Consider the following 26,519-nt stretch of genomic DNA (forward strand, 5'->3'; position numbering starts at 1 on the left):
TACATGCTTTCCGCACCATTGACCCCAGCTCTGTAAAAGATAATTCAAAATGGTCCTATGAAAACAACATGCACAGATATCATAGGAATTTGTTGTCCTCTTGCAGTCTCCCACATCTACAGTATATCTATGAAGTTCAGCTATATTTGCTCATCATGTAAAATACTGTTACAGGATCTGCGGACACATTCATAAAGCTTAAAAACAAACAGAGCTCTGTTATTGCTGTCAAATAACTCAATTCAAGCAGAATCAGAGATGTTGGCAGTTTGTCAAGTTTCAAATTACACAAAACGGCCTTTAGCCTTAATTCTTGCTGAACCTAAGGAAAAAAAGTAAGATTTTCGAAATAGCAAATCCTTCAGCGTATCTAGCAAAAACAGCTTTAGTCATGCACTCTGCAGAGCAGGGAGTTAGTGTGAATGTTTCATCTCCCACAGTGAGTCAGGCCTGTACACTGAACTATGGCAATAAAGCTACAGAAGGCAAGTCAATGAAGGCAGTGTTCAGCCTCTGACGAGCGCCATATCTGTAATCAGGCGGCCTCATGCAAGCTTGTGTTTTCATAAAGTTATTTCGACTGAGTCTAGATCCTGTTGGACTTAACTGTAAAAATGAAAAAAGCTAAAACGTTTGCAACATCATCATCCTTTAAAATTAGATTATTTAAATTTAGACAATTACAAACACCTTAATCTAATGTCTAAATGCCCCGAGATGAGAATTCCTCACAGCCCAAATGAATGTGCTTCATGTTGAGACACAAACCTCAAATATTTAGGAACAATTCAGAGCTAAATCTAATTAGCAGTTATTGGGCAGATTGCATATATGACTGGTGGTCTAATTTTGACTGTGGCTGGCTTACCATGGTGCATTGTCTGTGACAGTCACACAGGAATCAACACGCTCACTGATTTTATGCAAATGGAGGATTGAGCCAGGACTTGCCCTCTTCCTCAGTACGAGGCCTCCGCCTGCGAATCTGATTCCTGTGGAGAGGACTGTGGCAGTTTACAGAGGTGGTGTGCTCAAAGCCACTTCTTGTTCGCACACGTGCATGTGTGAATAAATACACAAGATACACAGGCCCCCAGACCAAAGACGTACAAGTTTGGTTGTACACACACACACACACACACACACACAGGCCATGCATATTCTGCAATGCCCTTTGTATAGAGCATCATGACTAATCAGGAACTTTGACCCCTTGCTACTAGGACAGTATGGCAGATCTGAAGAACATTTGCAAGTAGCTCATTCCTCCTCTGGAATTCAGAGACCCTCAATGCCCTACTGACAAACCAAAGCTCACTGAACCCCATTCACTGCAAAGCATGATGCCAAAGTTAAACAAAGCGCATATTCTTCAAACCACTAAATGCCTCACTAGCACTGTGAGCCCTGTTTGCAGACTTCCACTAGCCAAGCTCAAAAACAATAGTCTGCTCTTATTAGCTCTGTTCTAAATCTAGTGAGCTGCCTTGCTGCCTATGCATATTCTTCAAACCACTAAATGCCTCACTAGCACTGTGAGCCCTGTTTGCAGACTTCCACTAGCCAAGCTCAAAAACAATAGTGTCTGCTCTTATTAGCTCTGTTCTAAATCTAGTGAGCTGCCTTGCTGCCTACATACAGGAGGCTGCACCCAAAATGGAAGGGAATTCAAAATAGCCAATGCAAGTGAAAAGATTATTAAGATTTCAATTAATTATATTTATAATATACACACACACATATATTTATAGCATACACTAATACACAAAAAAGAAACGAATTAACCTTTTTTAGAAAGAATGCAATTGATCAAAAGCGATCAAAAGTAAAGTAATTTATAATGTTACAAAAGATTTACAAACAGTTTACAAAAAATGTTAAGCAGCATTCAACATTGATGATAATAAGAAATTATTTGTATTATTAGAATGATGTAAGAATTGCGTGACATTGAAGACTGAAGTAACAACTGATAAAAATACAGCTTTCCAATCAGAGGAATAAATTATATTTCAACAGAAAACATTTATTTGACATTAAAAATTTCACAACATTCTTCAAAATATCCTATATAATATATTCTTCTTATATAATATATTCTTTTTTGTTTAGCAGAAGAAAGAAATTCATACAGGTTTGGAACAACTTGAGGGAGAGTAAATGATGAGAACATTTTTATTTTTGGGTGAAATATATCTTTAAGAGTTTGGAAAAGTTTAGGAAGCAGCATCAAGTTGCTTCCGACAGAGGTTGCTCACTAGGTTTTGGAACAGCTATTACGATACGCGTCCTTTCTAAAAAAAAAATGTTTTAGAAAATCATAATCATCTTGACCTTAGTATATTTGCATCTCATTACATCGTCGCCATCGCAGTGCATGGACCCGACCACAGCAAAGGATCAGATGAGAAGCAGACGTCTGTCTCCTAATTTTGAATGTCTGGCAGTTACCAAAGACAGATTGCATGGACTGATACAGTTAAACACTGAGCGTCACATTAATTTACAAAGATATATTGTATTTATCAAATTTGTGTTTTTAATCATTGTACGGAATGGATTATATTTACAATCAACATTTCTGTTGCTGTGTCATATTTCACTGAGCTCAAAGTAGAGCGTAGGATATATAAGATGTAGGATATATAAGATGCTGCCTTGTAATTTGGTTTAAAAAGGGATCTTAGCAGGAAGTATAAATTAGTTGCCTACCTTTTGGAACAGCCTTCGTGTCGGAAGTGTGCCTATAATGCCTCACCTTCAGAGGGAGCTCACTAGCTTTTGCTTGTGAAGTGTTCCTGATCCACTGATTAGAAATATATTAAAGTCACATCCAGAGATCTGCTAACAGTGTCTGTTGTAGTGATGGGAAGTTCGGATCATTTTAAGGACTCGGACCTTTGAGTCTCGTTCAGCAAAATGAACGAATCTTTTTTCCAAGTCATTTTGTTCATTTTAGCAAAATATAATTATAATGTTACGTGTTACTTCCCTAATACGTCTACTACTTACGCAAACGTTGATCACACTACAAACAATACAAAACTGCTATAAGAAACAGAAAAGATTAATTCATTGTTTACCTGGGTCTTCAGTCTATGATTAGCTCACCTCACCTCTTATCTGACAAGTCTTGGGGTTTGGGCTTATGGGGCTGTCACGTGATGAATGAATGACTCAAACCCGAAGACTCGAGAGATGAACTAATCAATTCTCTTTCCGGCTCAGACTGCATTGGTTAAAGCTTATGGGGCTGTCACGTGATGAACGAACGACTCGAAAAACCCGAAGACTCGAACCAGGTGAACTACTTGACTAATTCCAGTACAGAACCTATAGGATGTTGCGCATGCGCGACCAGAACGACCCAACACTAGTCTGTTGTACCTGGACATGGCACAGTGAGAGTTTCCAGGGGCCGGCTGTCCGGTTTGGCTCCATCTGGAGGTTCGGGTGGGCTGGCACTGTGGCAGTGGTCCTCCTTGGACATCTGTTCTGGAGCCAGGTGACTAGAAATTACCCTGCAAAAGAAACACACAGATGAAAACATAGCTAAAGCTTACGAACTAGAGAGTGTTTAAGAACTTAAACACCAGCGGCATGGGAAATCATGCTTGGCAGAAGAAGAAACTAAAACGGCACAATGAAGTAGAACATGGCCAAAAACGATCAATATATGGTGTGCTAAGATACAATAGACTTGTGCAAACGTTCAAGTCATTAACTAAATAAAGAAATAAACACAATTTTGATGCTCAGACCAAGGCATTCCTGTGGTTAACATGCCATTTCAAAAGTTTCTTTAATTAAAATGTCATGTGCAAAATGAATACTTATTTAGCTTCTTAAAACATGTACTTCAAGACAAGATAAAGTTACTTCATAACTACTAAAAACTTCAATAACACGAACAATATTATAATAATCTTGCATGAATCGTGCAGCGCACACAACACCTTGATTCTGTTGGTTTTCATGCTGTGGTTTGGCTGTGGCGAGTCTCTGCACGCTCCAGCTAAAACTCTCTCAAACCTGTTGATCGTGTCCATAGTTCACTTTATAGACAAACCTGAGGCAGAAATGTAAAACTAAACCGTCCAAACGTCTTACCTGCAACGGTCACTCGATACCAGTGTTGTTTCAATGCTGCATCTTTTAGTGCTCGAGCAAAACAAACTTTCAAGTGTCCCGTTTAGCGGGGAAAAGTCTTTTCTTTCTCTTCATGTATCTCTCTCTCTCTCTCTCTTCAAGTATTAGAGTTGTTTAATTGTTTACATGAACAAATGTTTCTCATTTGTTAATTGTATCTCGCCAGTTAACTCCAGCATTGATTTATCTTCGTCTTCAAACCCTCTCAGAGCCCAAAAACTTGACAGAAAACATAGTGAAGTAGAAAAAAAGAGCCTGTTATTTCTCACCACACTAAAGGAAAACAAGAAATAATCAGCTGTAAACGGCTATGAAAAGTTTTTTCCAATTTCCAGAAATGATGAAAGCTCGCGCGCTGTCGCTCAGGACTCTCGCGCAGCAGCAGCAGCAGTCGCGCACTCAGCTCCAGACTGTTCGACAGGAAATGACATTGAGGGCTGATTACTCTGACTCCCTGCAGCTAAGAGATGCCTGTACTCTACAATTACACTGATTATACTCTCCAGGACCACATTATAAACAAAAACACTTCAATAGAAGACAGAAAAGTAATATAATATAATATATATATCTGTAGATTGTGTATTGTCTGTATGTGTTGTGCCTTAACTAACTAGTTTCCCCTAAGGGGGACAATAAAAGTAAAAAACAACAAAAAGACAAACAAACAATAATATATAAGCTATCTATATATTTCCTTTTATTTGAATTTGTTTCAATTATAGCTTATATATATATATATATGTATGTATGTATGTATATATATCTATACACACACAAATTTAATAAACAAACAAACAAGTAACTAAGTAATTAACTAAGTAAGTAAGTAAGTAAATAAATAAATAAATAAATAAAAGAAAAATAAAAGAAAAATAATCATAGGTAAAAGAAAATATACAGCATGGGCATGCTATGAGAGCCTGAAGGTACATTGAATGGGCTTATAAACATGTTTGGACGGAACAAATAAGAATCATATGTATGTACAACTGAGAACAAAGTTTTAAGCCCCTGTGCCATGTGTGCCAGTGAAGCTTTCTTTCTTTCTTTCTTTCTTTGATTTTACGCATTCCAATTTATGTTCATTTATGCCAGTGTCAGAGCTGAATTCCATGTTTGTGGTTCCATCCCCTCTCTCTCCTCACTTTTTTAGCCGTTTCTTGCAAATGCTTTGCATACGTAAAGGGAATGCTACACTTTGATGCCCTCCCATTGGATCAGACGGCCGTCAATACACACCAGCATTGTGCAGACTTGAGCTTTGTGTATGCGTCATACAAACTGATGTGATGTAATCAATGAGAATGCTGATGACTGAGTAAGGTGTGATGTCCACACCCTCACGCACAACTAAATCCAAAATGACACTCATTGCAAAAAACGCAGCACTCCTAAGATAGCGTCAGACACTCATTAGCCTCTGCCAGTGTTTGTTGACAGGTCAATGATATTCAACCCTTCAGCGTTTTTGTCTTGGTAATTAACCTGACATTTACCAGGTGCCACTCTGCTTAGTTTCTTCTCTCTATGGCCTCAGAATATTGTGATCCTGTAGGCCTTTTAATCTGCCGCATGGTTTCATAGAGATATGAGTTTTCTCATGCTTAAATGTGGTCCAGACTGGGTCTAACAGTGCTTGGGCAATCACCAAGCGATAATTACTCATCCTCATTTCGTTCCAAACTTTCAAAAGAAGATATTTTGAAAAGGCAGTGGGATTCAGTGTTGTATTAGACCCCACTTACTTTCATTATATGGACAGAAACAGTTGTAACATACCTTCTTTTATGTGCTGCAAAAGAAAGAAAGTCAGAGGTTTTTAATAACATGAGGATGAAGAAAATTGTGACATTTTTGGTGCTTGACTGTGCACCGCTCCGTGTTTATTATTGTTGTACTTAACCATATCTAGGTCAACAACATCAGTGAGTGCTGGATCTGGAGAAACTGAAGAGCTGAGTAAGTGAATGTCTTCTCAAAATACCTTGTAGAATGTAAAAAACAGTCTGATATGCTCAAATGTTGGTTATGGTCTAAATATTTTTGTGATAAAGATGAATGAGGATGAGCTAGAGAGGTTCGAGGTGAGGGGAAAAAAACTGAATTTTGAGTGTAAAACAGGTAGATTGAGAAAATGAATTACTCATGTCCAACAGCGTTTTTCTCTTGGATGTTATTTTAAACATTTGACACTGATTGTTTGTAGCAGAATTGAACATTTTGGCACGGTTGGTGTAGGAAAGAAGGATGAAAATGTGTTTCTAATCACTCACAAAGATGCTTTTGTTCTCCTGTCCAGGCCTTCTGTACACTAGAGGTCCGGGCTGAGTGTTCTCTCAGAGCCATCTTAATTAGACTCATTATGTAAGGTTGCATGGTGCAGGTTACACTTAAATGTGTGTATGTGTGTGGTTCATCATTCATCTAGGTGGATAAGTGGTGCAAATTGGCATATTTTGACACTCAGTAGTAGAGTCACTTTGCAAACAGTATCAGTCAGACTTTTCTTGAGTCATTCAGTCTTGCAAGTCAGAAAGTACCTGAGTTTACCGAAGTTTAATGCTGTTCCCCCCCTTTTTCTTTCACTCTGCCCCATTCAGTTTTTGGCTGGTTTATTTACCCCTCCTGGTGGACAGAGCCTGTAACACAACAACAAGACCATCACATGGCCACACTTCTGTAGGGTTTCAACACATGCCTTTAAGTTGTCAGCCTGCTGGTCAGAATGAATCTTATGTACTGCCACCACACTGTCAGTCTGAGGCTGCAGAGCTACTAGACAATTCAACAGTGGGGAAAAAAAATGTAAATTCCTATTTATAATGTTGTTTTTGTGTTGTTAATGTTGCTTTTTAAAAAGTGATAAAAAATACATACATACATAACTTATTAACTATATATACGGTTTATATATATAGTATTTATACATATAGTAATATTATAAAGATTTTTTTAATGATTTGGATTATTTAACTGATAAGATCAATATTTAATGTCACTATCAGCGATGCAGAAAAGATGCATTGTTCTCATGTGATTGATATCTCATGGATAATATATATTCTAATAGTTTATGTATTATTGTATTCATACTCTGGCAGTCAGTCTACGGCTTACTAAACAGAATTTAAATTTGTGCTCAGATTAAACATGAGCAGTAAATTATGTAACTGAGCGATTAGCTGGATGCTATTATGCGAAGAGGTAAATTGCAAACATTACCCTATTGCTCGATGCACCATAGATGGAGCACTTGTACTGCCACCACACTGTCAGTCTGAGGCTGCAGAGCTACTAGACAATTCAACAGTGGGGAAAAAAAATGTAAATTCCTAGTTATAATGTTGTTTTTGTGTTGTTAATGTTGCTTTTTAAAAAGTGATCAAAAATACATACATACATAACTTATTAACTATATACACGGTTTATATATATAGTATTTATACATATAGTAATATTATAAAGATTTTTTTAATGATTTGGATTATTTAACTGATAAGATCAATATTTAATGTCACTATCAGCGATGCAGAAAATATGCATTGTTCTCATGTGATTGATATCTCATGGATAATATATATTCTAATAGTTTATGTATTATTGTATTCATACTCTGGCAGTCAGTCTACGGCTTACTAAACAGAATTTAAATTTGTGCTCAGATTAAATATGAGCAGTAAATTATGTAACTGAGCGATTAGCTGGATGCTATTACGCGAAGAGGTAATTGCAAACATTACCCTATTGCTCGATGCACCATAGATGGAGCACACACAAAGACACATGGACCAATAATTAAAAAAAAAAAAAACCTTAAAGTTGCTCTTTCTTATAAGCAAGAGAGGGCTACACATTTTTTCTTCAATGTTTTTTTTTTCTCTTTCATTGTTTTTGTGAAGTTTTGGTCCTGTCTTTTGAGAAAAGTCCTTCTGAGGTATCATTACACAATGAGTTCAACTTTTTAGTTTGTTTTCTCTCTTTTTTCCTTAAAAATGCATAAACGCACTACAGAGACAAAAAGTATCAAAATAGACCTAGCTAAGATAAATATACAAACAGGTGTGTTACCTTAACCCCTTATCTAACTCTTAATCTGTCTTTTTTCGAGAGATAATACACACAAAAAAATGTTTTATGACAGAAAAACTGGGAAAACAAAACCAAAAAAAAAAAAAAAAAAAAAAATTTAACCAAGATACCTGCAGCACATAATATGATAAATACATACACTTTAGCATAAGCAATACAGTATAGGAATTCTGAGCTCAAAATTTTACAATAGCTAAAATCAGGTGCGGGAAAATCAAATCAAAAGAAAACAAGTAAAGGAAACACGAAAAGGAGGGAATGCCCTTCAGATCTAAGCCGAGCGGTAATATACAATAATACATCATTACAACGTGTGTAAAAGTAACGAAGGAATTATGACGATCACCACTGATGCGTTTCAGTCCACATCTTATAAAACAGCTTTGTTTACACGTGTGCCTTAAAGCACAGTTGTAGTCCATTTAGTGAATGCAGCAATTCATTCGTGAGAGTTTTTCAATTCCTTTGCAATCCTCAGTTCTTGTAGCACAAGCTCGTTGGTTCTCTTTGGATATTTTGGTAAAAATAAAGGCCCGTTTTAGCAGGAGCGTGATGATCTCTCAGGGATAGTCTGTGTGTGTGTGTGTGTGTGTGTGTGTGTGTTATTTTTTTCACTGCCGTCTCAAAACTACACTTTGCATTAATTGGGAAGCGGGGTCCATGCAAGAGTGGCCTGCATTAATGCATTCTGCCTATCATCATTTCTGACACCCAGCTGACTGGCCCATTGAGTACGCTCTAATGACCGGTCAGCTCGATGGCTCTCATTGGCCTGGCCTCTCATTATGCATGCGGAATTAGAACACACAATTAAGCCTTCGCACAGAGGACCTGTACATAGACACTATGCTAATAGATCACTTAAAGTGGGGAATATGTGATTTGGAGTGGACCCTTTTAAATATGTTGACCACTTAATGCTTCATACTTAACAGGACTCAGCATTTTATTTTATTTTAGGAGGGGATAGAGAGGTAGTCGTCTTCCTCCCCCCCATTGTGTCTCATTTATTTGTTTCCATTCAAGAACCCGAATTCATGAAAATTAATTTGGAATCAAGAGGAATCAACAAGCTCCATTCACAGTTATGCAACAATAAACATATTTTGGTTATTTCGACAATATGTTTTTTTTTTTTTGTATTTTGTGGATGAATGGAAAACTAGAAGGGATTTACACCTTTTGTGTGACTATAGGTGGCTTTCATTGGCCTATATATTTTGTGAACCGTTTTTTAAAAGGAGGTAGCATTATTTTTGGTTTTATTTCTTTGAAGGTGTTTCGAAGGTGTGTATGAAATGAACATACAGACCAGGTACATCAGACCGCAAAAAGAAAGATCCTCCAACATAAAAAAGTGGAAAATAATTACTTGCACTGTCCTTAAAATGATTCCTGTCATGTTTGAAAAGATTCCCTATCAGTCATCCCTTATTAGTGTGGTAAATAATACTGTTCAACACGCAGGGTAAGCACAAGCAAGCAAGTGCTTGCCTGCTCTTTTTGGTATTCGTTGAACTGTGTTTAATTGTGAAATACTGGTAATTGAAGTACACCACAATGCTGAGTAATTGATGCTGGCTTGTAGTGTCACAAAGTACATCAACTGTTATTCAAGTGCCTTTTGCATGTAAAGTCCTTTGCAATCTTAGACGGTGAAGATTGCGTTCTTCACTGCAATCGCCTGAGCACAAGATGGGGTAGAGGTTTTCCTTACGCAGATTGTAAGTGCTTGTACATTAACTAAGGAACCGCAAGAGGCTTGTTAATACTGCTTTTTTTGCTTTTTGTTTCCTTTTCAGTTTGTTTTTTGGCCTTTAAACATATGTAGTGTTAAGAACTCATTAGGTTAACGTATATTAAAACAGTTCTCTCCTTTTTTTTTTAGCAATAACAACAACAAAAAAAGCATTTGCATTTTACACTTTGGTTTTTGGAATGCTCTGTAGTGTAAGTCAAAAAACTAATGATTTAGCTGAAAAAAAAGAGGAAAAATTGAATATTCAAATGACGAGTTTGTGTTATTTTGGCCAGTTCTTTAGGAAGAAGAAATGATAAATTTAAAAAAAGAGTTTTTGGTTTACTAAATATCTCTTTGGTTACCTGTAACAAAAGTAAAATGGGGAAAAACTGAAAAAGCAACATATATTAAATTAAAACTCAGAATTTGGCATGGCACTATTGAGAAAATATTTTTTTATAGTTCAGTGAAAGCAAAATCTCACATGCTAATCAGACACTTTCTACTTGCACAGTGAATTGCAAATAACTTTTATATATCTAGTAACTATAGAACTTTGAACTGATAATGAGAGTCACCATGTTGGTTAGCCACAGTACAAATCCCCTTTGTAATAACAGTGTGAGGGGCAAACACTGTGGTCTGAGGTATTCCGTGACCGTGTTATCTTTTACATTAAAGCAGTATTTTGTATCACAGCTGATATCAATTGGCTACTATAGAAAACTCTGAAACGAACAAGGTAAATAGCACAAATCTGGGAAAATAAAATCAAACATTTTTAAGTAAATGAACAAATGAAGCAAATTTGTGACAAAAAGAGAGATACGAGTGCCTGTAAAGTTTTCTCTAGGATCTTACAGGGAGCCCTGCAATGTGTATTCCACCTCTGTCTCTTTAGTTTCAGCTTCTCTCTGCTAAAGAAATGATTGAGTGGTTTTGTTGGTATTTAATGTTAGATTTCATCGGAAAGTTAGGTTTCGGAAGTTTTCACTTAATTATAAGTGCTATCCTCAAATACTCGTGATCCAACACTAGGATAAGTTTTTGACTTTTTTTTTTTTTTTTTGGGGTGGTGGAGTTTGTAGAACAAAGGATTTTGGAACGTCTCTCCTAAATGGAACCCCTTTTTGGAATGATGAGAGAATTAAAAAAACAAAACAAAACAATCATTAACAGAAGACAACAGTTGAATTACATCACAATGAAAAATGTTGATCCTTTAGAAATAAATGACTATGAAAATAAAATGGAATTGAAAGCTACTGCACACATATTATGTATTATAATCATCAATACAGTCAATAAAGTCTCTAAGCTGGTCCTCCACAAGCCTCATATCAGTCTGGCTGTCATAACAGCACCACAGGAGAACAACAGCGAAAAAGTTCAGTTTCCTGAAATACGCCTTTTTTGGGGGTAGCAACGTTTTCTATGTTTAGTTTGACAAAGAGCGAGGGGGAAAGAGCGAAACGCGTTCTAGCAGATTCTTGCGGATACCATCAGATAAAGATAGGGACAGCGCAATCATCCGCCATCTGAACGGAGGCTAACACTGCCTCGAGACAGAACGCGCTCCCCGTTTCTCTAGTTCAGTCATGGAAGGGAGACAACAACAACAACAAAAAAAATGAGTTGGTTAGATGGCCAGGGACACCGTTGCCAGTCGTTCAGCTCGCTTTGTTTCAGTCTTTGCCTTTGCCGAGAGTGGTGAATTTATCTGTGTGACCGCAAAGTTACTGAGTCTTGCAGCATCCCCTTGAATAAGTCATTCTAAAGATGTGTGTTTGTCATCTTTTTCCTCTTTTTTTCAAACATGTGAACATGTTTCTGAGGTAAATCACCGCTTTGTATTTATCCCATGGAAAAGCAGTGTTCTTAGGCCCAAAGAACATAAAAATTAAAGCTAAAAACGACTTAAAATAGAGAAACCTTGAGTGACTTGTGGGAAAAAATGACTAAGCTTGTATACTGACTCTCTAAGCTGGTCCTCCACAAGCCTCATATCAGTCTGGCTGTCATAACAGCACCACAGGAGAACAACAGCGAAAAAGTTCAGTTTCCTGAAATACGCCTTTTTTGGGGGTAGCAACGTTTTCTATGTTTAGTTTGACAAAGAGCGAGGGGGAAAGAGCGAAACGCGTTCTAGCAGATTCTTGCGGATACCATCAGATAAAGATAGGGACAGCGCAATCATCCACCATCTGAACGGAGGCTAACACTGCCTCGAGACAGAACGCGCTCCCCGTTTCTCTAGTTCAGTCATGGAAGGGAGACAACAACAACAAAAAAAATGAGTTGGTTAGATGGCCAGGGACACCGTTGCCAGTCGTTCAGCTCGCTTTGTTTCAGTCTTTGCCTTTGCCGAGAGTGGTGAATTTATCTGTGTGACCGCAAAGTTACTGAGTCTTGCAGCATCCCCTTGAATAAGTCATTCTAAAGATGTGTGTTTGTCATCTTTTTCCTCTTTTTTTCAAACATGTGAACATGTTTCTGAGGTAAATCACCGCTTTGTATTTATCCCATGGAAAAGCAGTGTTCTTAGGCCCAAAGAACATAAAAATTAAAGCTAAAAACGACTTAAAATAGAGAAACCTTGAGTGACTTGTGGGAAAAAATGACTAAGCTTGTATACTGACGTCAGGCTTCCCTCAGTAGCTATAGACACGGTGGTCCGTACTTCTATCAGACCATGTTTCGAAGTACAGGAGGACATGAACGCACAGCTGCTCAAAGGGCCTTTTCGAGGGGACTGAGTGAGGAAACAAAAAATTAAGGGTGGGGAACGTGTTTTTGCATTGGGAACTGATGAGGTCTAACCCTGTTTTGGTTTCTTAAGTTGTAGTTGGTTTTTTATCTTTGTTTTCTCACTTGATCTTGAACATCTTGAATACGAGGGAGGGACAGGGCCAGTGAGCTCCGCCTCCAACACTTCCTCCTACTCCAGCTCCTCTGTGGGAAGCTCCTCATCCATGTCGCGCTCATCACCAGGCATGCACAGGTTTTGAGTGACAGATGCCATGAGGGACACAGGTCTGCTGTCCTCCTCCATCTCAGCTGGCTCCTCCTTCACGTGGACTTGGTGTCTGAAACAGAAATAACATGCAACAAGTCAGTCTTACGGAGTTTACAGAAGAATGACAATTTCAAATGAGAGATAAACCTTTAAATATGCAACACTTCTTAAACAGATGTCACTTTTTAAAAATGGTTAAATTGTTTTTAAATATAGAAAAACAATTCTTTAAATTTTGAATTTTTGTAATTCACTAAGAAAGAAAAATTCTATATATAAAATATTATATACTATTTATATGATAATATATTATGTATAACATTTATTATGATTATTACAATAATTAATAAATTCAATTATATACTCTACAGTTCAACAGTTTGGGGTCAGAATGACTTTTTAAGATATTAAAACTTTAATTCAGATATGCATTACATTGATCAAAAGTGACCAAAATGATTTCTATTTCAAATGAATGATATTCCTTTGAACTTTCTATTCATCCAAAAAAATCTTGAAAAAAGATCACGATTTCCACACAAATATTAAGCAGGAAAGTTAAATATTGACTGTTTTCAACATTGATAATAATAAGAAATGTTTCTTGAGCACCAAATCAGCATATTAGAATGATTTTTGAAGGATCATGTCACACTGACGACTGGAGTAATGATTCTGAATATGCAGTTTTGCATCACAAAAGTAATACAATTTTAAAACATTAAAATAGAACACAATTATTTAATATGTTTAATATTTTTTGATCAAATAAATGTCTCCTTGGTAAGCATAAGTGACAAAAGCATGGAAAAATATGAAAGATCTCAAACTTTGGAATGGTAGTGTATTAATTTTTATATTTTTTTGCAGTCGTTTCATTAAAGCTTCACACTGCTTTATTCAGTAAATCAATAAGAAATGCACTACATATCAAGGCACTAGTAATTAGTCAGCTGGGTTGACTAGTCTTACCCATACTGCTGTGGAGAAAGGCCAGGGCTGCAGCTGCCATTACTGTTGACTTGTTCAACAGTGCTGCTGACATCATCGTGGCAGACATGCAGCATGTTGAGGCTCGCACCTGTGCTGTTGTTCATCAGGGTGGGGCTGTTCAGAAGACCAAGACTGCTCTCCACAAGTGCAGCCTGCACACACAATTTTATAGTGTTTAGTCTTAATAAAAAGTTAAGAGAGATGCAATGATGGCTGTGTTGCTGTAAAATCATAAAGCATTGTTGATGTTACAGTTGTGAGGTCTGAAAGGTCATTATAGTGAAAATATTAAAGTCATTTATAAGCTGAAGAAGATGACTGCAAGGTGTACTCAGGCACAAAGCCCTCTGGTGCCACCATTACACTGACAATAGCCACTATACCAACAAGCATCCTGCAGAGGAATGTGTGTATTTATTGATTTTAAATTCCTATTAATTAATAAAAGATAAATGTGCTGACTGGATAGATGTAATCTGTGTGTTTTAAGAGAAATCTGGCAGCAGTGGTGCAGCAGGTTAGGTTGTGTCACCACTAGGGGTCTCCTCGCTTCCATACAACAGACCTGACTGCTCGCTGAGACCACCAGAAACACACACTCACAGACTCTCACACTCCTGTTACACATGTGCTCATCACTTGCCCAATGAAAACTCCAAAACTCATTAACACATGATATACATTAAAGTATATTATAGTGTTTGGTAATACTTTATTTATTTCACTGTTTGCTTAAAATCTTTATTTAAAGGGGAAAAGAAATTAAGTAAAAACAGTAACAGAAAAAAGACACTTACAGTAAGGTCCAAAATTCTAAAAACACTAGCAAAAATGCTTCTACTTCACTTTACAGTTAATTTTTTTTGCATCATATAATACATTGTTAAATATTACTTTTTAAAATTCATATTTTGAAATAAAATTATATTATCAGCACAAACTGAGTACACTGAATCTAAAACTACTTTAAAGACGATTTATAGATTATTATTAGTAATAATACTAAATATATCTTAACTTCACATAACATCTTTCATTACATCATCTTTGTATTGGCATTTATAACTATGTTGTACATTTTTAAAAGTTATCTTCTGTTGACTACACTGTACACTCGGACTGGCTTTATAGATATATAAGGTATAAGAGTTATATAACTATAAACTGCTTAAAAAAAACAAAAACTTCAAACAAGATCCAAGTCAGAAGTAATGGTAAATCCATGTAAGTATGGTAAATTCCTATTACTACAAACAAATCTACATAAACAACTACGCATATGGATATTTTAACGCAGAAGGAAAGGTGGAACGGAAAACGGTTCTGCTTGGTTTCCTTCATTTCTACAGTCACTTCTGAACTGAAAACTGATCATGTGGTACTCATGCCAATTCAAACTATAGACTGCCCAAAATATGCCAGCGAGAGAAAGAGAGAGCGAGATAGAAAAAACAACAGAGAGAGAGAGAGGGAGAGGCAGAAATGAAAAAGAGTTTGAGGGAAATTCATTCTGATTCTGTGGAGACTGGGTGGTGGCGAGAAAGATGATCAGGGTCACACAATGTTTAAAGGATGTGAACCAAATAAGGGCTCATTTTTACCCTTTAAACTATAATTAACTGGAAGCCACCTACAATTTTTGGCAAAAACAGACAGATCCAATAGGTAAACATGCTTAATGCCTGTTTAATGAGATGGCCAGGTTGAATCACTTTTAAAAGGTTAATTACAGGCGAGACTGTGCCTACCATATGCAGACTAAAATTTTTTAAAATTCATATTTTGAATTAAAATTATATCATCAGCACAAACTGAGTACACTGAATCTAAAACTACTTTAAAGACGATTTATAGATTATTATTAGTAATAATACTAAATATATCTTAACTTCACATAACATCTTTCATTACATCATTCGTCTTTGTATTGGCATTTATAACTATGTTGTACATTTTTAAAAGTTATCTTCTGTTGACTACACTGTACACTCGGACTGGCTTTATAGATATATAAGGTATAAGAGTTATATAACTATAAACTGCTTAAAAAAAACAAAAACTTCAAACAAGATCCAAGTCAGAAGTAATGGTAAATCCATGTAAGTATGGTAAATTCCTATTACTACAAACAAATCTACATAAACAACTACGCATATGGATATTTTAACGCAGAAGGAAAGGTGGAACGGAAAACGGTTCTGCTTGGTTTCCTTCATTTCTACAGTCACTTCTGAACTGAAAACTGATCATGTGGTACTCATGCCAATTCAAACTATAGACTGCCCAAAATATGCCAGCGAGAGAAAGAGAGAGCGAGATAGAAAAAACAACAGAGAGAGAGAGAGGGAGAGGCAGAAATGAAAAAGAGTTTGAGGGAAATTCATTCTGATTCTGTGGAGACTGGGTGGTGGCGAGAAAGATGATCAGGGTCACACAATGTTTAAAGGATGTGAACCAAATAAGGGCTCATTTTTACCCTTTAAACTATAATTAACTGGAAGCCACCTACAATTTTTGGCAAAAACAGACAGATCCAATAGGTAAACATGCTTAATGCCTGTTTAATGAGATGGCCAGGTTGAATCACTTTTAAAAGGTTAATTACAGGCGAGACTGTGCCTACCATATGCAGACTAAAACATGTAACACACTCAAGGAATTACAAATGGAACACAGCAGAGAGCCACAGTTCTCTCACACTCTGGTAGGGCGTTTTTGAGCGCATCAGAGATCTCCACTATTTGTCTGCTCTTTTGTTAAAGGCTAGTTTATGTACGGCCTTTTCAGGATGAGCAGTTCCATTTCCATAGAGATGGCCTGCGGGGTCAGAGCGAGACAAACTGGGCCAGGCCGGTGGAAGTGTGTGTGTTGGCCCGTGATTAGCAGGGCTGTTTGTTTGTCAGGCGCTGACACTGCTTGTCCTGTGAGGAGATGGATGGGCACAGACCTGACAGAGCGCCACACATGCTCACACACCCAGACCAGGACTCAAGCACAAAGGCTAACCTCCCAGATCCATCTCTGTCTCGTCACACAGCGTTCTTGGGAAAAACACACACACGAACACAGAAACACAGAGCTAGGCTCTGAAAGCTCCGAACGAGAGTCACGGTGACACTGCGGGTTTCAGATGGATTTTCTAGGACAGATACTAATTTTATGCTATGACCTTCATTGACAAATATTTGACGCTATAAATCACATATGGCTGGCTGGGAGCGCGTGTGCGATGGAGGGAGGAGAACGGAGGAGGTTTGGGAGAAGTAGCTAATTAGAAGAGGAAATTATTATTAGCGCCCTTGTGCGCTTGATTTGGCCTGATCCGTGCAGGATTCCCACACTTTCTGAGGAATTAATTTTCCAGGATCTATCCAGTTGTATAAAACTACTTTGCTCATTGAGACAGATTCACTAATGAACCATTTAGACCAATTCATTGAAATAAACTGAAAAGTACAGTATGATTCGTTCACATATCAGATCTCACTATGGCCATTTTCACTCTACCCAAGGCAGACCAAATATTTCAGAGCTCTAGAAAAATGTATAGTCATATTTAGAGATCAAACTCTGAACTGGTTCGAGAAGACTTAAAACATTCATTAACAAATCAGACAATCAAAATATTGACATTATCTGAGAGTAATATTTAGCCCAAAAAATTAGGGCATAGTGTAACTAGAAAAATGTATATCTCAATTCAATATTTCATTATTTACCCTGTACTTTCAAGTTGCTTGTGATAATCGGAATTTAAAAATCATTCTAATTCAGACCACTTCGCTAACGAATCATTCAGAATGATTTAACAAGTTTGACCAAATCATTGAAAAGAACCAACTCAAAAGAATGATTCACTCATATATGAGGAACTATGGCTTGCTCAACCCAGAAGCAATATGTAACCGATTAAATATTTTACAGTGCAGCGTAAAATAAAATAAATTAATATATATATATAAATAATGTTATTTGTGTTGACTTCTAAAATCTAAATTTTAGCTGGATACATTTCCCCATAATTTTCAATGCTGATGAGCGTGTGTATGGATGCATAAAGGTGTCGATTTGATGTACTGAAGGCACACACGTACTCACCTGATAGCTGGCATTCAGGGAGCCAAATCCCAGCCCAGTAATCATATTCTTCACGAGAGTGGGACTTCTGAGAAGGAGAAGAAAGAGAGAGGGTGATTAAGTACATGTGTGGATTACAACAAAACACATCTGACCAAAGAGTGTGTTAAAAAACACTCCCAAACCCGTGAAAAATGCTGAGGCACTATTCTATTTACAAGAGATAAATAGAAAAGTTAAACAATGGAGAGTAACATGCATTCTGACACATCATATAGTGCACACACACTACTGTTTGTTCGCTTTTGTGTCTGTGCGCTACAGGGCTGAAATCTGGCACGCAGGCCGTCGGCTGGGTAATTTGCCGTCGTCTCTTTGGCAGAGCTTGAGACGCTGTGTAACATCTGTTTGTACAAATGCAAGCAGGCATGCTTTTCTGCAGTGCATCTGCTCACAATGTACCCTAAACAGTGTAGACACAGACGGAAAAAATACACAGGCGCATACACACACACACACACACATACTGCCAAACACAAGGAGGCGAGGCACAAAAGAGACCTTTGTGCTTTTGACTAGAGAGTCAGTAATAGGGTAATGATGGGAAGCCCATTAAGGTAATCATACATGCCAATAACGATTATAGCCCCACTTACAGAGCAGACATACAAGCTTACACTTTTGCTACAGGACTAAAGCCTGTTTTTCTTCACTTAAAGAGTGCTGTTTTAATCCAGAATTTCACAGGTTATTGTGACTAGTATGATTTCAGACAGGCTTACTTTTTCAGTCTGTAAAGCTACAGGAGGTTTCAGCAGGCATTCTTAAGGAAGCCAAGAGTGGTAGCACAACTATTTTGACATCAATGATATCAATATTGTATTGTATTGTATATAAATAATTTTCTTTCTTCTTATTTTCCTGTAAAATGTTTCATGTTAATGTTTTTTGTCATTATTTTAGTGTCATGTGTGTTCCCAATTGTCTTTATGTGTACAGTATGACTCTGTGCACCATCTATATACAACTATTGGTCATGTTGTGTGGACAGGCACTTACTCTGATTAGAGGTATATTAACATTATATCACATAATGAAATATAAGAATCTCGTTATTGTCTTGTTTTTTTTTTCTACTGTAAATTTCTGGCAAACACAGCTGCCAGTTTTTACCATAAATGCAATAGGATTAGATTCAGAAGGCTTTGAACATGGTGCATGAGTCGTATAGACCTTTTTATGTTACTTTTATGATAATTTTTTTGATAATTTTGGAGACAACGGCATTTTTTGGAGCAACAAGAACTTACAAATCAGACAATCAAAATATTGACATTATCTGAGAGTAATATTTAGCCCAAAAAATTAGGGCATAGTGTAACTAGAAAAATGTATATCTCAATTCAATATTTCATTATTTACCCTGTACTTTCAAGTTGCTTGTGATAATCGGAATTTAAAAATCATTCTAATTCAGACCACTTCGCTAACGAATCATTCAGAATGATTTAACAAGTTTGACCAAATCATTGAAAAGAACCAACTCAAAAGAATGATTCACTCATATATGAGGAACTATGGCTTGCTCAACCCAGAAGCAATATGTAACCGATTAAATATTTTACAGTGCTGCGTAAAATAAAATAAATTAATATATATATATATATATATATATATATATAAATAATGTTATTTGTGTTGACTTCTAAAATCTAAATTTTAGCTGGATACATTTCCCCATAATTTTCAATGCTGATGAGCGTGTGTATGGATGCATAAAGGTGTCGATTTGATGTACTGAAGGCACACACGTACTCACCTGATAGCTGGCATTCAGGGACCCAAATCCCAGCCCAGTAATCATATTCTTCACGAGAGTGGGACTTCTGAGAAGGAGAAGAAAGAGAGAGGGTGATTAAGTACATGTGTGGATTACAACAAAACACATCTGACCAAAGAGTGTGTTAAAAAACACTCCCAAACCCGTGAAAAATGCTGAGGCACTATTCTATTTACAAGAGATAAATAGAAAAGTTAAACAATGGAGAGTAACATGCATTCTGACACATCATATAGTGCACACACACTACTGTTTGTTCGCTTTTGTGTCTGTGCGCTACAGGGCTGAAATCTGGCACGCAGGCCGTCGGCTGGGTAATTTGCCGTCGTCTCTTTGGCAGAGCTTGAGACGCTGTGTAACATCTGTTTGTACAAATGCAAGCAGGCATGCTTTTCTGCAGTGCATCTGCTCACAATGTACCCTAAACAGTGTAGACACAGACGGAAAAAATACACAGGCGCATACACACACACACACACACATACTGCCAAACACAAGGAGGCGAGGCACAAAAGAGACCTTTGTGCTTTTGACTAGAGAGTCAGTAATAGGGTAATGATGGGAAGCCCATTAAGGTAATCATACATGCCAATAACGATTATAGCCCCACTTACAGAGCAGACATACAAGCTTACACTTTTGCTACAGGACTAAAGCCTGTTTTTCTTCACTTAAAGAGTGCTGTTTTAATCCAGAATTTCACAGGTTATTGTGACTAGTATGATTTCAGACAGGCTTACTTTTTCAGTCTGTAAAGCTACAGGAGGTTTCAGCAGGCATTCTTAAGGAAGCCAAGAGTGGTAGCACAACTATTTTGACATCAATGATATCAATATTGTATTGTATTGTATATAAATAATTTTCTTTCTTCTTATTTTCCTGTAAAATGTTTCATGTTAATGTTTTTTGTCATTATTTTAGTGTCATGTGTGTTCCCAATTGTCTTTATGTGTACAGTATGACTCTGTGCACCATCTATATACAACTATTGGTCATGTTGTGTGGACAGGCACTTACTCTGATTAGAGGTATATTAACATTATATCACATAATGAAATATAAGAATCTCGTTATTGTCTTGTTTTTTTTTTCTACTGTAAATTTCTGGCAAACACAGCTGCCAGTTTTTACCATAAATGCAATAGGATTAGATTCAGAAGGCTTTGAACATGGTGCATGAGTCGTATAGACCTTTTTATGTTACTTTTATGATAATTTTTTTGATAATTTTGGAGACAACGGCATTTTTTGGAGCAACAAGAACTTAATTTTTGGGTGAACAATCCCTTTAAAGATGACCAATCTGAGTCTACATACCCGGTCATCTTTGGTGGTCTCCTCTTTTGGTATTCCACTTCGTCCACGGTCCAAACAGCACCCTTGACGTTCTCGACCCGCACAAAGCACTTGTGCAGACTCAGGTTATGGCGCACAGCATTCTGGGTAATAGTGACGGGACATACAGAGAAGACAGAGAGCAAAAAGAAGCCAGTCAGTCTCTCGTTCCAGCCACGACTCGACACCGTAGGTATCTTAAGCAGAATCGTGACCGCATCGCTGTCATTGCTGGAAATGCAATTATATCGAGGTCTGATATAAACAGCCTTTAATAATGGCATAAATCTTATACCTGGTTTCTAATTAAAAGAGTGCACGTGATGATGAGCACAAAAGATTGCACGGCTCAGAGAGAGACGTGCCGACTGAGCGTATCTCTCCATCTCGAACCCGTCCCCCTCCCGCCCGCACCATCTCACAGACACACACAACCAATTAAGTGCACATTCAACCGAGGGGATGTGACAATGTGGTGCCACACCATCATAACAGTGGGAGTTTGAAAAAAAAAACCTCCATCTTTGAACGCAAAAAAATAAGAAACGATGCACACTATCCCCCCTCCACCATCAGCAAACCCACCCCCTGCTTTTTTATTTTAAATTTCACTAATCAGCCACTATCTAGAATAACACCCCCAAGGGAGACCCCTTCCTTTTCATCTGCTATTTGTAGTTTGTTCATGCCCAATTTCATTACCAATTTTAATTTGTGTATAATTAAATCCTGTGTATTTTTTCCGACGCACTCTCTTTTTTTCCCCTGAATCCATGAGGGAGGGACTGCTGATGCTGGAATCACTCCTAACCATAATTACAAGTGCCATAATCAGGCGAGGCCTCCCTCCTTTGAATAAATTTCCCCGTGCAGGAGTGATGATGCTTAGTTTTGCAAATGAGTATGACCCCAATTTCAGCCTGCCACCTCACCGATTTTATTTGCATTCCCATCCGTGATGAAAGACTAATTCTCCCAGTTAAAACATTAGCAGCAATTTAAAGGGGGTCAGCCTCTGCAGACATAAACAAAATGCCCGCCTGGCAGTGTGTGTGTGTGTGTGTGAATGAGTGACTGTAGGGGTGGCGGCTATATTAGAAAGATTGCACGCTTGATGCGGATGTCAAACTGGCCTCGGTTCCTTTTCTGACAGCATCCACATGAAGAGGGACGACACTACGGCCACCATTTTATCCTAGAAATGAACTGCGGCAGTGAATGTACAGCACTGTTTGAAACTGCGTTCACAACCTGTTTTACATCTGCAATTTCTGAGTGAAACTGGATATTCAGGTTATTCGTTTTTTTTAAATATCACAAAAGGCTATTTCACCTCTGAATCGCTCATAGGACCAGGGACTTGCATTAAGAAAGTAAATATGGGTCAACTTCAGGCACAGTGGGCTTAAAAACTACACAGCTTACCTAGGACACCAAGATACTCAATCTAGATACTTGTGGCCTTATACAAAAGAAAGTAGCAACATACAAGCGTAATGAAATGCTTCCTGCAGACACCAGGATAAATCCTCCACTGAGGAGGAGAGTATGTGAACAAAAATCAGCTTTTAATATTCCTTAAAAGAACAAGGCCTAGAGAAATGATCAGTGTGGGTTACAAATATTCCCCACTTTATATACACGATCATTAGTTAAACTACTACTGTGAAATTCAGAAAAGCAATGGGGAAGTTAATGAAAGACTGAATTATACAAACTGCTGACAGACCCTGCTACGTAACATCTCCATAAGCCAAAAAAAAATAAAAATGCAGGAGGTGTGTGTGCTGAGAAATCTAGAGAAATTTAGAGCTGGTTCATTCTATGAAACGGATGTCTTTTCCTGATTGATAATAAAGTACTTAAACTTTCTTTGAGACAAAAAATGTATTGAGGGGTTAATAAATTGCATTAATAGAAGAGTTCATTACTTTAAAAAAAGGATAAAATCAAGGTTGATACAAAATATATATTGCATTATATATACACTACCATTCAAAAGTTTGGAATTTACTTTTTATTCAGCAAGGATGCACTAAATTGATCAACAGTAACAGTAAAGACAATTATGATTTGACAAAATACTATAATTTCAAATGAACACTTCTTTTGAACTTTCTATTTATCAAAAAATCCTGGAAAAAAACGTCTCATGGTTTCAACAAAAATATTAAGCAGCACAATTATTTTTAACATTGATAATGATAAGAAATGTTTCTTGAGCAGCAAATCAGCATATTAGAATGATTTCTGAAGGACCATGTGACACAGAAGACTGGAGTAATGATGCTGAAAATTAAATTTACATTTTTCGGTGCATAAACATAAACATGTTTTCATCAAAATGAATTTGTATTTGCTAACAAGCAAGGAGATATTGTAGAAAAAATGTGTATAGTAACAGTTACTAAAAGTTAGCATCAGCTCTTCATTGTTAAATTAATTTTTACATATATGCCTATGAGGGACACAAATAGCAGCGGTTTTGCAGAATGACCCAGCTGGTGTCCATCTTATGAATAAAAGCCGCCCTCTAACTGATCAATGACTTCCCCTACTCTCTGGACCTGACTTTTCATGAAATATAGATGGCCATTAAGAGCACCGGAGAGCATGCATCTCCATTTCTATATTTAATACCGGGCCAAATGACTGGCTAGAGAGGAAGACGAGTGAGAATGTGCAGTTATTAAAATAAAAAGAAGAGAGAGAGTGTGAAAAGGTACTATAGGAGGGAAAAAAAGATCTGGCACTGGTTGAAGAGGAAAAGAAGATGGATCCATTAATTGTTAAATTTCATAAAAGTAAAATGAGTTATTAAAGATATTCCTGCCACTTTCACCTCCTTCCCCTCAACTCTCACTGGCTAAGCTCACTAACTGCTCCTGGGTGCCGCTGCGGTTCAAGACTATTAGCCCGCTGTTCTGTCTCGATGCCCTCAGCCTCCTTGGGTCCCTCTCTCACCTCACCTTCTCTGTTTCTCTCCCTACTTTCTCCCCTCCAGAGGCTCAGGCACACAAATGAGCCTTGGGCCAGTGTTGGCTGAATGTGGGGCAGCACCTCCTCAGCCCAGGCTCCAGGCTCCAGGCTCCAGGCTCCAGGCTATAGGCCATGTGAATGCCTAATGAGGAGACTGAGTGACAGGAAGCGAGCTACTCTTCACGGTGTCCGTTTCCTCTCTGGCCTGACAGCACCTTTCCAAGCTCCTAGTCCACAGGGAGAGGGGGAGGGTGGGAGGTGGTGGGAAGGGAGGGATGTATTAGCACATCTTTCTGAGGGGTGAACTAATGGCTAAGCAGGGTGATGGGGAGATGGTCTGCTAAATGGGACGGTTACATGGTCGGCCCAGGTCTTTAATGACCACTCTGCTCTTCACTTTGGACAGAAAGAGAGAGAGAGAGAGAGAGAGAGAGAGAGAGAGAGAGAAAGGGGGGACTGGAGGCAAAATTTCATAAATGTAAGTTTAGATAAAAACTTAACATGGTTAAGTTAGATGTAATAATATTTAAATAATAATAATTACAATATCATAAAAGTAATTTTATATTACTATTAAATTTTAGTATTTTAGTTCTATGATGATGATGATGATGATTATTATTATTATTATTAGCAGCAGCATCATTACTACTACTAATTAATAATATTACTTATTAAATTGTCAAGGTATAAAGGTATGTTTAGATAGTTAAACAAACAAACATGTTAAACTTGTAACATAAACAAACATGTAAACCAAGTTTTTTTTTTATTATTACATATTATATATTTTTTTGTAAAAATAATTGTATTTATTAATATTTAATGTTTTTTTTAATAATTTATAATATGTAGAATATTAACCATATGTATTATTACTATTATTAGCAGAATCCTTACTACTACTGATTAATAATATTGCTTATTAAAATGTCAAGGAATAAAGGTATGTTTAGAAAATTTAAAAAGTTAAACATAAACATGTTAAACTTGTAACAAACATAAACATGTAATCCAAGTTAAACATGGTTATCGAGTAAAAAGTTTTTTATTGTTATTATTATTGTTTTAATTGTTATTTTATTATATAATATAATATTTTGTAATAATATTTGTATTTATTAATATTTAATATTTTTTATTATTTATAATATGTAGAATATTAATAATATTTATTATTATTATTTATTCCTTTTCCCCCATTAGTCTTAAATGATACATATTTTCGGTTTAACTTCTGTTTTTTAAATGTGCTTTATAAATAAAGTTTGACTTGACTTGAAGTGTTATCTTTATATTATTATGAGATTACAATGTGCACACGCAACACGTCTAGTATCAGCTAGCCTTGGGTGACATGAAACCGAGAGTCGTGTGGTTAAAGCAGCTGACTGGACATCAAAGCTTAGGGTTCGAAAACACACAGGTGGACGAGGGAAGAGGGATGACAGCAGTTGGTTCATAGAGACTAGGTACTGCGCTCAGGGGAGAGCTGCGCTCCTGTGGTGGGATCCAGTGGAGTGTTGCATGTCGGAGCTGGTCAGGAGATGCAGAGCTGATACAGAACTGGCTGCGGACCAGTGGGGCGCATGCTAATCAACCGGTACAAATTAAACTGTCTGATAAGGGTTACAACGCTACGTGCCCATGGACTGATAAAACACAGACTGTGTTGGTATATGCATACACATGCACACACAGCAGGCAGCCATTTGACTATGCAAAGACTGATTTATGCATCACTGAATTTAGGGGGGTCTTTTGACACTTTTTAGTGAAAGTTATAGCACATAGTGCAAAGGAAATGGACTTGAATGAGTCAGACTTGAACTTCCTGCTCCCACTTACCAAACACCATTAGGCAGGCCGACGCCACATAACACAATCAAAACAATAAGGAGAGCACATCAGGACACCAAAAAAACAAAGAAAAACAGATCTGGGAATGGCCAGGTCGTAACTTGGCTGTCTGTGTGATGCCAGGCGTCATTAATAACCTCAATGTTATTGGAGCTCTACAGAAGGCCGTATCTCTGTTGTACCCGCTGTACCCCTTGGCAAGAAGGGAGGATTTATTGTTGTTTGGGTCGTGTTGAACAATGGGCTGCGTCTGTTGCTCTGTTTTTATCTCTGAGAGACTTATAAAAGAAGGAGCCCTTCTGCCTCATTGCCAGGAGGCAAGCATGGACTAGCCAGAGCTTCTAAACATTGTGACCGCAGTAGACTGGCAGTTTCCTAGAACTTAGGGTACAGAGGCTGGTTGCGATGATGTTAGATAAAACATTCACAAAGCTATC

General features: G+C 37.3%; 2 protein-coding genes across 5 annotated transcripts in view; both read right to left on the minus strand.

The window, feature by feature from the left end:
• The window catches only part of LOC107548515 (myoD family inhibitor-like), a 35,391-nt gene extending 30,816 nt beyond the window's left edge, over positions 1-4,575 (minus strand). The window contains exons 1-2 of one of the 4 annotated variants that reach the window (XM_016229493.1): positions 4,111-4,575; positions 3,388-3,521 (exon numbers count right to left, since the gene is read on the minus strand). In XM_016229493.1, the coding sequence (XP_016084979.1) occupies positions 3,388-3,490 (103 nt within the window). In that variant the 5' untranslated portion in view covers positions 3,491-3,521; positions 4,111-4,575. Of the gene's footprint in view, positions 1-3,387; positions 3,522-3,956; positions 4,006-4,110 lie in introns of those variants that run through there. The other 3 variants (XM_016229421.1, XM_016229262.1, XM_016229342.1) reach the window with 3 other exon arrangements.
• Positions 4,576-11,968: 7,393 nt separating this feature from the next.
• Positions 11,969-26,519, minus strand: part of LOC107548756 (forkhead box protein P4-like) — a 132,610-nt gene continuing 118,059 nt past the window's right edge. Inside the window, exons 16-19 of the mRNA XM_016229597.1 lie at positions 21,226-21,347; positions 19,888-19,954; positions 13,971-14,143; positions 11,969-13,068 (exon numbers count right to left, since the gene is read on the minus strand). Coding sequence (XP_016085083.1) covers positions 12,921-13,068; positions 13,971-14,143; positions 19,888-19,954; positions 21,226-21,347 — 510 coding nt within the window. The 3' untranslated portion in view covers positions 11,969-12,920. The remainder of the gene's footprint in view (positions 13,069-13,970; positions 14,144-19,887; positions 19,955-21,225; positions 21,348-26,519) is intronic.

The sequence above is a fragment of the Sinocyclocheilus grahami genome, unplaced genomic scaffold (assembly GCF_001515645.1).
Source record: "Sinocyclocheilus grahami isolate Dianchi unplaced genomic scaffold, SAMN03320097.WGS_v1.1 scaffold2.1, whole genome shotgun sequence".
NCBI classification, from domain to species: domain Eukaryota; kingdom Metazoa; phylum Chordata; class Actinopteri; order Cypriniformes; family Cyprinidae; genus Sinocyclocheilus; species Sinocyclocheilus grahami.